Consider the following 13916-nt stretch of genomic DNA (forward strand, 5'->3'; position numbering starts at 1 on the left):
CATGGACTGTTTGCTTTCACATTGAAGTAGACTAAGCTTCCATTAAATGACAGAGGTACTGCAGTGGATTGAAATCTTTAAGTATCTGGAATTTGGATATGAGAAAATATTTGCTCCATTTACTCTCTGTTTTAAGAACATTTCATTTGAAGATCTTAACTAAGACCTTAAGTAACATGTTTAAAGAATTTACAAAAGTGTATTAAAAGATAGCATTTTTTTGCAGCATTTATACATATGTCTTGACTTTGGAGCTCAACATTTGGTCTTCTTTCATAAACTTTATTTTTGTTTGTTTGTTTAAAGCGTGTTTACAATAATTTAGCATGTATTTCCATTGTAGAGGCTAAATTACCTGTATTAATTAGAAACCTTATTTAAGGACCCTTGGAACTTGCCCTTCAGAGCTATGTAATACATTGTATATTGTAATACGCTCTTATTGATGTTGTTTTCCTGGTAACAGATGTGTGGCCATGCAGTGTTTGAAGGGGAAAAGTATTTAGTGTCAATTTTTTTTCCTGCTTTGTCAGGATTTGAAAGTGTATCCCAAATTTTATGAATATTGGCATAATAAACTGCAGACTTGTGCATTCATTTTGTTGTTGAGAGAAAGCAGGAGACAATGTTAGTGTGATGTGGTGTGTGTGTGTGTGTGATTTCTTACGCAATTAATGTATACAAGCAGAAAATAAAATATTTCCTTTTTTGGACAATAGCATCTACATTACGCCAATGAATAGTTTTATTTACTTAAACAAGTGAACGTATCACAAACAGCATGACACAGGCATAAAAGCAGAATTTGGGACCTTAATTAAGAATTATGAAACATTCACACAAATTCATACCACAAAAGCAGATGCAAAGATAAATATGTACATCTTTGCACACAGCTACATGCAAAGCACATTATGCAGATGACTGTTCCCAGGAACCAAAATGCCAGCATGACATTCCCTTCATGAAGGTAAACATCACATTTACATCAAGCTACATCTATCCAAGTCAAAGACAAATATTCACTGAAACATGCAGTGTGGAAATGAATAAATATAATTTCATAGTTTCAAATTATGTTCACGGTAAGATGCCACATATACTGGAAAAGCTGACTCGCTCTGAACAATCTATATTTTACTTTTCAACATACCAAATGTTTCCCTCTCTCATAGCATTATCGTGTGTGTCAAAACCACGGAGAGAGAAAAAAGAGACAAATAGGTAGTTTAATGGACACAAGTTGCATGCCAAATAACTCTGCATGTGGATCATGAATAAAAAGAGAAGGGCACTATCTTGAAATGTTATCATGAATACTGACTGTAATGTTTTCTTTTATACTGATTTCCATAAATCCCTCTTTGGCATTGTTGAGGACATTATTTCCTGCTATAAGTTCAAATAACATTTGTTTTTGTTTTTAATAAATAAAATTGTCATCATTTTCACGAGTTTTCATTCACAAACACCTGGGAAATAAATCTCATGTTCCCCATGCAATAAATCGAGGTGGTGAATGGGTTTGAGCTTTCAGGTAAAACGTGGATTGTCAAAGTAAAAGCCAATCAGGCTGATTGTTTGATGTGTGGAACCATCGCGGCTTTGGATTTGTGTTTCCGAGGACAACGATTGTAAGCATTCACTCTCAAAGACCCAATCAATGTTGATAATTACCGCAGCGACTCATGGTCAATTTGCAACTTATCTCTGTAATCGCAAAATCCACAACAAAAAGTCATAAACACTTAAAAAGAAAAAAAAATATGCTCAACACTTACTGAACTCACTCGTATGATCGCAGCTCTGTACATTTTTAGACTGGAAGAAAAGCGTCAACAAGCTACGTTTGACGTCACATACAAGGTTGACGTGTTATCTCGAGCTACTGTGACGATGCTTTGTGGCCCGGAGTTGGATTCTAAAAATTCATCTCCCTGTGGGTTATTGTGCATTTTGTTGCACAACCAAAATGATGAAAAAAACGATGTTTGGTGGCTTGTCGTCAGACCAGCATTTTGTTGTTGGTCCTCGGGGAGCATATCGCCTTTTGTCTCATATTTATCAACCGCGGCCTTGGTCGATAAATTAAGATGAAACAAAAGACGATATGGTCCCCTTGGACCAACAAAAAAGCTGGTCTGTCAACAAGCCACCAAACATCTTATAATATTGCACCAGACCCATTTGGTTTTATACAGTAATTACTGAGCATTTTGCAAACAGCATTACAAGTAGATATGGGAAAAGCTGACTTGTGATTACACTTTAAGAGTTACATGTACCAGTATATGCAACATCAGCATTTACATACTACACTATAACGTCTTGCTAAGCAGGAAAAAGAAGAAGAAATTTCAATCAAAATAACATAAAAATATCTATACCGAGCAACAAAAGAAACGCGAAAAAATTCTGCAATGTTTGATTGACAAAATCTCGAACAATTATAGAGTTAGAATTATCAAACCACAAAAGTTTGATGGAGACATGTTTGACCTAGCTTTTGTGTGATTATGTTAATGCTGCGACTGTTTCAACACACGGGACAAGCAGGTATAACGTTAACGAAGCTTTGGAGTCTCGCTCAGTCAGTCTTCATCGCGCTCTCTGGCCACTGACCGGACACTGGTGGCTTCTAATGATGTTCCTGGTAGAGTCAGTGGCTGTATTGAATCGATCTCGAAGACGTTGTGGCAGGAAATTGCGATCTTGTCTTATTGGGGTAATGCGAATAATCCACCGCGTTGCATAACTGCAGAGCTTCCAATGTCAACAGAACATTGGGGAAGGTGATAGACTTAACATATGCACGTTTACAGCACATGCCAGCGCTTCTGAATCATCCCCAGCTTTAAATCGACCTGGCATTTTGGTGGTGTCAATCTTGGCACCCTGGCTGTTTCAAAAGTGAGACTGTCAGCAAGCGTGCAATGGTCTCTTTTAGTTGCTAATGCATTAGTGAACACATCAGATTTCTCCTGCTCCACTTGCACGTGCTGCAAGCGCGCATTATGTGTTTAACGTTAAACCTGCTTGTCCCGTGTGTTAAAACAGTCACAGCATCAAAATAATCACACTACAGCAAGGTCAAACATGCCTTCATCAAACTTTTGTGGTTTAATAATTCTAACTCTATAATTGTTGGAGATTTTGTCAATCAAACAATGACGATTTTTTTCGTGTTTCTTTTGTTGCTCGGTATATAATGTTTGCAGCAACACCAATATTTAAGAATACAAAACGACGTTTAACATCTCAACCATACAACCACCCCCCTCATACACACACACACACACACACACACACACACACACACTAACACTCAAGTCAACAGCACCTGACTGTAAAGAAATATCCAAACAGCAATCAATCAGTCAAATTTTTAGTGTCAAAATGTCTTAAATGTAATGTTGACTTCTACCCAAAACAGTTCTTTGTGAGTTGTCCAAGTTTCTGATTTAAATAAGGAAGGAAACGTGAACATGCCTGACAGCATCATATCACCAACAAATTCACCAATCAAAGAAAATTTAGTGCAATTTTATTTGAGGCAAATAATAACAAATGTTAAATGCTTTTCCAATATAACTGCCATCGGACATAGACAACAGATTTGATCCTTCTTCAATCTAAAAATTCACAAACTGTCAAAATTCCATATTTTTACAAATATTTTACATTACTCCAGTATTGAGGAAAATTTGTGAAACTATTCCTGTATTTACACAGATCATTCAGTTTCAACCCTGTTACCATAGCAAGACCATAATTAAGACCATAAATGCAACATTTTATTGACCCTGCCTCGAGTGGAGATTTTTTAGCACAACTCATTTATGCTTCATAACTGCAGAGACTAATGTCACAGATACATGTATATGTATTTCCAAGAATGAGGAAACTGAGTACTGAAGTAACAAGAAAATAAAGTCAGGCAGGGAGAAAATTTGCAATAACAGAAATGGAAAAACATGGCATATTTCCCTCTTGTGACCTTTACATTTAACTCCATCCAACACATGGAGATGTCTACCCAGACACGTAGATAACAGCAAGACTTACAAAGCAAACAAACTCATTCTCAGAATTTACCATCAAACAACTGGTTAATCCTCAAAGGTGTAGTAGTATGTGGAATGACCATTATATTGTAAAAACTATGTACCATGAAAAATAAGCCTGATCAACCCAACCCCTGTACATCCGATTGCTACATGAGTCAAACCTATAACGACCACCCAAGGGACCAACCTTATTCTTCTTCTTCTTCTGCGTTCGTGGGCTGAAACTCCCACGTACACTCGTGTTTTTTGCACGAGTGGAATTTTACGTGTCTGACCGTTTTTTACCCCGCCATTTAGGCAGCCATACGCCGTTTTCGGAGGAAGCATGCTGGGTATTTTCGTGTTTCTATAACCCACCGAACTCTGACATGGATTACAGGATCTTTTTCATGCACACTTGGTCTTGTGCTTGCGTGTACACACGGGGGGTGTTCGGACACCGAGGAGAGTCTGCGCACAAAGTTGACTCTGAGAAATAAATCTCTCGCCGAACGTGGGGACGAACTCACGCTGACAGCGGCCAACAGGCAACTGGATACAAATCCAGCGCGCTACCGACTGAGCTACATCCCAGCCCCCAGGGACCAACCAAAAGTGCTCATTATGGACAGGTGTTCATTATGGAAAACGTGAATTATATAAAAACAAAAAACCTCATTGGGGATCTTTTAGGTAGCGTAATGGGCAGCTAGTCGTTATCAAAGTGGTGGTCTTTCTTTCTTTCTTTATTTGGTGTTTAACGTCGTTTTCAACCACGAAGTTTATATCTTTCTTTCTTTCTTTATTTGGTGTTTAACGTTGTGTTCAACCACGGAGGTTATATCGGGACGGGGAAGGGGGGGGGGGGGGGGGGGGAGATGGGATAGAGCCACTTGTCAATTGTTTCTTGTTCACAAAAGCACTAATCAAAAATTTGCTCCAGGGGCTTGCAACGTAGTACAATATATGACCTTACTGGGAGAATGCAAGTTTCCAGTACAAAGGACTTAACATTTCTTACATACTGCTTGACTAAAATCTTTACAAAAATTGACTATATTCTATACAAGAAACACTTAACAAGGGTAAAAGGAGAAACAGAATCCGTTAGTTGCCTCTTACGACATGCTGGGGAGCATCGGGTAAATTCTTCCCCCTAACCCGCAGTGGGTAAGTGGTGATCGCCAGTGCAGGTTCAACTGTTCCAGTAACAGGCGCACACAGGGAACACATCACCCGGTATGTAGTTTGTAGTATCACTTGCATATTACGATCAAGCACATGAATCTGTTATAATGAGAAGATGTCTGCAAATGTCATCCAGTCACTGATGTAATTTCTGAAGCCCACATCTCATGTCAATGGAGAAACATTTCACTGAATTGTATGACGCACATCTACCATACAAGGAAAATCAAGTAAAAGATCATTCAATGAATTTCACATTCAATTCTCTATTAGTAATAGTATCATTAAAAAAAATGATTTAGTATTGAAAGGCTTAAAGATTTCATTCGTTTTCCCTTGCTTCCTCGGATTAACTGTTTATACTGGATCCTTGCCTAAGAGAGAAAGTCTCTAACTGTTCGCTGGCTGGAAGCAATTGATTCAGTCGATCCATACAGGGAACAATGTCATCCATGGTAGCCTTGACCTTGTTCAGAGTTGTCACCATCTCCGTGACTCGCTGGAACTGCTCCACGTACTTGTGGTACTTCTTTTGTCTGTCATTCAGCATGCCCATCAAAATTTGAATGGTGTGGTTGACCTGAAATTCAGAAAGATACACTGAAATTAAAACTATATTTTCCTTGAAAAATTAAGAAAAATTGTCACACAAAAGAAACAGAAAAAATATCATGAAAAATGTGTATGTGATTGCTTTTGCCTATGCTTAAATAAGCAGCCTTTACAAAGCATTACCACACTACACAAGCGGATTAAGTAATGTGTGACTTTCATTTTTGCTCACAATATTTAGTTTCAACAGTCAAATATAAAAGAAGAAAATATGTGACTTGTATGCTGAAGTAACAGACTTAGACTAAGAAATCAGTATGCAACGGAAAAGACTGGTCTTAAAAGGTAACATGTGCTGACAAAGAAATAGACATGAATACATTCTTAAATCTCCATTTTGACTTAAATGACTATTACTATTAGAGACTAAAGCTTAGGTAAACATATTTTTAGTGCTGATTTTGACTTGAATAAAACACACACAAAACGCAGCTCTGGCATTGACATTTATGAAAACTGTAAATTTAAGTGACAATCTCATGTATGCACTTCCCCCGAAATTGGCATATGCTGCCTGAGTGGCAGGGTAAAAACGGTCATAAACATAAAACAAGAAGAGCAAACGCTCGATCGAGTCACTTTCGCAGTTCTGAATATTATATGAGGCATCAGATGGACAGGAAGAAATTGCTATTCACAACACAATGAGTCACGTTCACATAAAATTTGAGCCCGGTCACTTTTATAGTTTCCGAGAAAAGCCCAACGTTAAGTTGTGTGTTGCCGAACAGAAAAGGCTAGTTATCTCCCTTGTTTTTCTGATAACGTTCGTAAAAGGCTACAGATGTAAATACTTTGATGTAAAGAATAATCCTACAAAGTTTCAATCACATCCGATGAACTTTGTCAAAGATATAAAATGTCTAATTTTTCCTTTGACGCTGACCTGTGACCTTGAAAAAGGTCAAAGGTCAACGAAACCATCGTTAAAGTGTAGAGGTCATTGGAGGTCACGACTAAACAAAATATGAGCCCGATCGCTTTGATAGTTTCCGAGAAAAGTCCAACGTTAAGGTGGTGTCTACGGACGGCCGGCCAGACGGCCGGCCGGACGGCCGGCCGGACAGACTAACACTGACCGATTACATAGAGTCACTTTTTCTCAAGTGACTCAAAAATCCACTCATGCAAAAACATGAGTGAACGTGGGTGTTTTAGCCCATGAATGAATGAGAAGAAGATGTCTGCACAAACCTCTTTGATACGAATGCAGAGAGCATTTTGATCAAAAGCCACAGCCTCAGCCAGCTGTCTGAGGTGGTCTTGGTATCGTAGGCACATCAGAAGCAGAGTGCGATGATCCAGTTTATCCAGCAAGTCTGGATCGCGAGCGCTGGTTGACACGTTCAGCGATCCCTTCATGATGGGATAAAAGGAGGGAATGGTGTTGAGTTTGGTCAACTCTGGGTCTGGATCTTTGACCACGTTGGAACCATCAGCCACAACAACGATGTCATGTTTTGGGGATGAGCCTTGTTCTCCTCGTTCTGAAGGCTTCACTTGAAGTGCCTGCTGTTTCACCTTGTGTGGCCTAGGCGACTGGCGAGGGGAATCTGAATTTTTATTAAAACAAACATTAGCTACACTGACTAGCAATAATAGTACACGCATGTGCTTGAGTGAGGTTTTTAGGTCTTGGCAGTTAGCGAAACAACTACACTAAATTCAAATTGCACAAAACTTAGTTGTCATTTTGGCAAATGTTGCCAAACTTGTTGATGGTGAACCGGCAAGCTTTTTTGTTCTAGATTTACATTAATTAAGAACTGAACTGGATGGAGGCACTGTTTTTCACATGGAGCATAATTTCATAAACAAAGTAGTCCATGCAAAACAAGTCATGAGTTTCATGAATCACAGCCATTCTTTTTCAGCACTACACATTACAGATTATCTATAATTCTCTGATGTGCAAGCATTCCAGTTGTGTGAGCATCTGTACATTTGAATAGCGTCACTGTCAACCAACATGATGCGAAACAAGAAAGGGAAAGCGCAAGTTAAAATAGTGCACACCCTCATTCAGTTTGGACGGCCTGCTGTGCCAATCAACGAGCAATCTGTAACGTCTTTCAGTTCAGCACATACACGGAGGCAACTCCTGTCAGTGTGTTCCAAGCTTTATTCATTTCTTAGTGGAGGCAAGCACATGTATGGTACATCGACCTAGATATTCTCTAGCATGGTGGGGAGTAACGTGCAGTGCGCATGTCCCATGACGTATGCCCTTGTTACAATGCGCATGTCTGGCCTAGTACCTTACTAAGCTCACTAATCGTGTCACAATCAGTAGTAGTTTTAAAATGAAAAAAAAGTCTTCAATTTACAGAAGCAATTCACGTGACAAACTCCGCCTGGATGCACCCTAAAGGTCTTTCAGCCGGTCCCAAGCCCGGATAAAGGAGGAGGGTTGGGCGTGGGGTTAGCAACTCCACCCCGCCAAAAAACCAACTTGCTACAGAAACCGCAACAAAAACAAACCAACAACAGCCCAGTCAGGAAGGTTCCTCTCTAGAAGAGCTCATGACGCGTGCTGGTGAAAGCCTACGGGAAGCCAGGACGCCGACAAACCTTCTGTCGACAAAGGCAAAAACCAGAATAGGGACCTGGAACATCCGAACCCTATATGAGAGCGGAAAATCGGCTCAAGTGGCAAGAGAAATGAGGAAATACAACATCAGAGTCCTCGGTTTATGCGAAACAAGATGGAACGGAAGCGGCCAGTCTAAATTGACATCAGGAGAGACCATCATCTACTCAGGCCACGAAGACTTGGACCACCACCACACCCAAGGAGTAGGGATGATGTTAACACCAGAGGCCGCAAGATCACTCATGGCATGGGAGCCGGTCTCCTCAAGACTTATGTCTGCCAGATTCAACTCCAAAGGAAGGAAGCTCACCATCATTCAGTGCTACGCACCAACCAACATCGCGGAGGAAGACGCAAAAGAAGAATTCTACAGCTCCCTACAGTCCCTTCTCGATCGTACACCAAGAAGGGACACGAAGATCGTCATGGGAGACCTGAACGCAAAGGTGGGAGACAACAACAAAGACAAAGAGCTCATCATGGGCAAGCATGGCATTGGCACATGCAATGAAAACGGAGAGCTGTTTTCTGACTTCTGCTCCTTCAACGACCTTGTTATTGGAGGCACCATCTTCCCACACAAGAACATCCACAAGACAACCTGGACTTCGCCAGATGGAAAGACAGACAACCAGATAGACCACATAACGGTAGCACGCAAATGGAGAAGAAGTTTGCTGGATGTCAAAACGAGACGGGGAGCAGACGTAGCCTCAGATCACCAGCTACTAGTGGCAACGATGAAGACCAAACTGAGAGCATTCAGCGACTCGTCAGGCAGACCACACTACAAGTTCAACGTGCAGTTTTTGAAAGATAACGGGAAACGAGAAGGATACAACTGCGAAGTTAGGAACAAATTTGAGGCCCTGGCAGAACTAACGGAAACAACAGTTGAACAACACTGGGAAGAACTTCAGAAGACATGGAAGACCACGTGCACTGAAGTCTTGGGAAAGAAGGAGAGAGAACACAAAGAATGGCTGACACCAGTGACATGGGCCAAGATAGAAGAGAGGGGAGAACTGAAACAGAAACTCAACAGATGCCAAGACCAACAGGAAAAAGATGAGATCAGAGCGCAGTATTGGGACATCAACAGACAAGTCAAGAAAAGTGCAAGAGCAGACAAGAGACAGTTTGTGCATGACTTGACAGATGAAGCAGAGACAGCAGCTAGACATAACAACACCAAAAGGCTGTATGAAATAACGCGAACGCTGTCAGGAAAACAGGGCAACCCAAGCAAACCGATGAAGGATAAGAGTGGCAAGATTATCACGAATGAGGCAGGACAAAGATCTCGCTGGGAAGAACATTTTAAGGAGATATTGAATCGACCACCCCCACCCACTGCTCCGGACATACCACCAGCAACTGAACAGCTCCATGTTAACACCGGTCCGCCAACCAAAGCAGAGATCATCAAGGCCATCAGGAAGATGAAAAGTGGAAAGGCGGCAGGCTCGGACGGGATCCCCCCTGAGGCACTGAAGGCAGACCCAACACTGTCTTCAGAGATGCTACAGCCCCTCCTACACAAGATATGGGAACAGGAAGAAATTCCGGCGGACTGGAAGCTAGGATACCTGGTCAAACTACCCAAGAAGGGAGATCTTTCTCAGTGTGGTAATTGGCGAGGAATAATGCTCCTATCTATTCCAAGCAAGGTCCTGACCAGAGTCATGCTGGACAGACTGAAGGAGGCCTTGGACAAGAGACTGAGATCGGAGCAAGCAGGGTTTCGCCGAGACAGGTCATGTACTGATCACATAGCTACCCTGCGCATCATCGTCGAACAGTCCATGGAATGGCAGGCACCCCTGTACATGACCTTTGTGGATTTTGAAAAGGCTTTCGACAGTGTGGACAGGGAGACCATCTGGAGGCTGATGCACCACTACGGTATTCCACAGAAGTTCATCAACATCATCCAACATCTATATGAGGACTCAACCTGCCAAGTCATCCATAATGGCAAGCTGACCAGCCCATTTGTAGTGAAGACAGGGGTGAGACAAGGCTGCATGCTGTCGCCGACCATCTTCCTGATGGTCATTGACTGGATCATGAGAAGGACAACCATGGACAGCAACACGGGCATCCAGTGGACTTTCGCCAAACAGCTCGAAGACCTTGACTTTGCAGACGATGTTGGCCTCCTCTCCCACAAACAGCAACACGCGCAAGCAAAGCTGACAAGACTCCGTGAAGAAGCTGAAAAAACAGGCCTGAAGATCAACAGACAGAAGACTGAGGTGATGAAGATGAACAACAAGCAGAACCCTCCTATCCAGCTGCAGGGAGAGACCCTCAAGGAGACAGACCACTTCACGTACCTCGGGAGCGTAATTAGTACGGACGGCGGGGCAGATGATGATGTCAAGAGTCGTATCAACAAGGCAAGACACGCTTTTAACACCCTGCGACCCATCTGGAACTCCAAAGCACTGTCCCACCGGAGTAAGATCAGAATCTTTAACACCAATGTGAAGGCAGTCCTCTTGTATGGATCAGAGACCTGGAGAGTGACCAACACCATCACAGGGAAGCTCCAGACTTTCGTCAACAGGTGCCTGCGGCACATCCTCAACATCAGATGGCCGGAGAAGATTTCGAACGCCGACCTGTGGAAGCGAACCAACCAGAAGCCCATCAGCCAGGATGTCAAGAAGCGAAAGTGGGGATGGATTGGACACACCCTACGGAAGCCAAACGACAACATTACCAGACAGGCCCTGGATTGGAACCCACAGGGAAAGAGAAAAGTTGGGCGGCCAAAGCAGACCTGGAAAAGATCAATTGAAAGTGAGGCAAAGGCAGCTGGCACGACATGGCCCCGACTGAAAGGAGCTGCCCAGAACCGGGTGCGTTGGCGAGGAGTTGTTGCGGCCCTATGCTCCACAGGGAGTCTACAGGAATAAGTCAAGTAAGTCAATTCACGTGACAAGCGTCAAGTCAGAATATTTCGTAAAACGGATGCAAGCTCACGTACGTGACACCATGACCATGCACAGAAATTTGTGTTTGCCTAAACCTCCACAGCCATTTCGGCTATTTTGCCACGAAAAATAAATCCTACAAACATCCCTGCAACTGCATTTTAAACTCAAACAGTAATGCTATTTGAATTATTACATTGTTCATAAATCAACCACTGCTCAATTTCAATCACTGTTATACATATATATACGGGATGTACATAATGTTTGTATGCATGTTTCTATAAGTGTGTGTGTGTGTGTGTGTGTGTGTGTGTGTGTGTGTGTGTGTGTGTGTGTGTGTGTGTGTGTGTGTGTAACTGTGTGTACGTGTGTACGTGTGTGCGTGCGTGTAACTGCGAGTCATTGTGGGAGTGAACATGTACTATTGGTATCTCTATTAAATACATTCTTCTTTAAAAGCACACCCACAGTGACTCAAACACAACACAATGATACATTATGATTATGCAATGATCAGTGAGAACAAAGTAGATTGTGAGGTTCCTTATAATTTATATCCTGTCCTGAGTAAAAAAAAAGCAAGATATTTTACCTGAATCAATTGGTTTGCTGATGGAAAACTGCGTGTAGGGAATTTCTTCGTCTCTCTGAGATCTGAGAGTACTTCCTGGGGCTCCTGCGGGAAAGGTACTCTGCTCGGAACCCATGATTTTCCTCTTCCTCGCTCACAACAAAAGGTAAACAGTTTGTGATGGGAAGAGACGGTGACAGAGTTGTCTTTCTTGGGAAAATATTATACCGATCAAGAGTATATATCCGATTGAGAATTAGAATTGTGAAACCAGAGACAAATAATTATGCAGCCACCGCACGCGTATTCCAAAACAAAACAAGTCGCGTAAGGCGAATTAAATTATTATCTTATGTTTTTCTCATTATAGTAGTAGCAGAGACATGTATTATATATCGTTTGTCGGCTTTAAATGTATTACTATTATTTAGTATCAGCTCTTCCTTATATTTTCTTTCTATACCATGCCAAGGAAGAAAAATGATTTCTTTGCTGGGGGGGGGGGGGGAGAGAGAGAGAGACAGAGAGAGAGAGAGAGAGAGAGAGAGAGAGAGAGCCCTCCCCTCGTTTTTTAAATGGGGGAGTACGTTAACCCCATTGAGCAAAATAATTATCAGATGATTATCCCTAAATGGTTTGACTAATTACTGCGCAACCACGCGCGACCTCAAACTAAAGCATTTACATTAAATATTTTTGTTGTTCTAGTACATGTATCTTCATAGTATTATCTCACGTTGTATCATGTTTTAAGCCATAGGAATGAAAAATAAGGGAGTTGTGATGCATTTTCGAAGAGCTAGCGAGTGAAAGTGAAAGTACGGATTTCTGCCACATCCGACCGGCATGTCCGACTTGTTTTTCAACAAACGCGACCTCAGTCAAACCATAGACCAAATAGCCATGGTCTATGGTCAAACTAAAGTGTTTACATGTCATGTCTGTGTCGATCTAGCCTACATAGTATCTTCACGGTAATTTCTCGCGTTATGCCAAGTTTTAAGTCATAGAAATGAAAAAAGGGAGGCGTTTTAGAAGAGTTAGAAAGCGGCGAAAGTGAAAAGCCCCGGATTTCTGTCACATCCAACCATGTCCGGCCGACTTGTTTTTAGAACACGCGCGACTTCAAACTTAAGGCAAAAAAAAAATTGTCTGTTTCTGGTAACATGGCTAAAAAAAATAGGGTCGGTAGGTGGGGATTTTTTTTTTTTTTTAATTTTTTTTTTTACCCCAAATGTAGACCAATAAAACTAACTTTAAAAATCGCGCAAAGAGACTGGATCCACTATACATAGAGACAAGACACTCAACACATTTACAAATCGTCAGCGGACTTTCGTTTTCACACGTTTTTGTTGTTCATTTTCTCACCCTGTCCTTTACCACCAAAAAAAAAAAAGAATTTTTGAGTTTGGAAAAAAAAAGTTTAGGGTCGGCGCCGAAATTTAGGGTCGGTCGGGTGACCAGAAACAGACAATTTTTTTTGTTGGCCTAAAGCATTTACATGTAATATATTTGTTGTTCTAGTATCTTCTCATTATTTTCTCACGTTGTATCACATGTCCGCGAGTAAAAGTCCAGTGAGTCCGGCCCTAACACATCATCATCTCATCGGCATAACATCAAATTAGTTTTCGCCGGGAACCAGGGGTACTACTTGTCTCCGAAATCCTCCGAAAACCCCGAAAACCTCCAAAAAACCCTGAAAACCCCATCTAGACTGGGAACCAGGGCTGAGGTGCACGAACCGAAAGTGGGCGCCACCCAAACGGGAGAGAACAAACCGCGCGGGTTCTCAGGATTCGTTAAAATCACAACACATCTCAGTTTAAACCAATCCACCACTGCGAGTGGCTCCCCGGTTTGGAGTGGTAACTTTCTTGTGCACCTCATCCGCATGGCTGATCAGTAATCGATTTTGTTTCCTTTTCGTTCCTCGAACCTTGTTACACCTGTGCCAC

At 41.8% G+C, this 13916-nt stretch overlaps 1 protein-coding gene across 1 annotated transcript; it reads right to left on the reverse strand.

Moving 5' to 3' along the window:
• Nucleotides 1-723: 723 nt before the first annotated feature.
• On the reverse strand, nt 724-12144 carry LOC138962379 (BLOC-1-related complex subunit 5-like). Its single transcript, XM_070334177.1, has 3 exons — nt 11977-12144; nt 7041-7399; nt 724-5814 (listed from the first exon to the last, which is right to left on the reverse strand). Exons 1-3 carry the CDS (start codon nt 12089-12091, stop codon nt 5584-5586), a joined length of 705 nt encoding a protein of 234 aa, XP_070190278.1. The 5' UTR covers nt 12092-12144; the 3' UTR covers nt 724-5583.
• Between the last annotated feature and the right edge of the window lie 1772 nt (nt 12145-13916).

Source organism: Littorina saxatilis, linkage group LG3 (assembly GCF_037325665.1).
Source record: "Littorina saxatilis isolate snail1 linkage group LG3, US_GU_Lsax_2.0, whole genome shotgun sequence".
NCBI lineage: Eukaryota > Metazoa > Mollusca > Gastropoda > Littorinimorpha > Littorinidae > Littorina > Littorina saxatilis.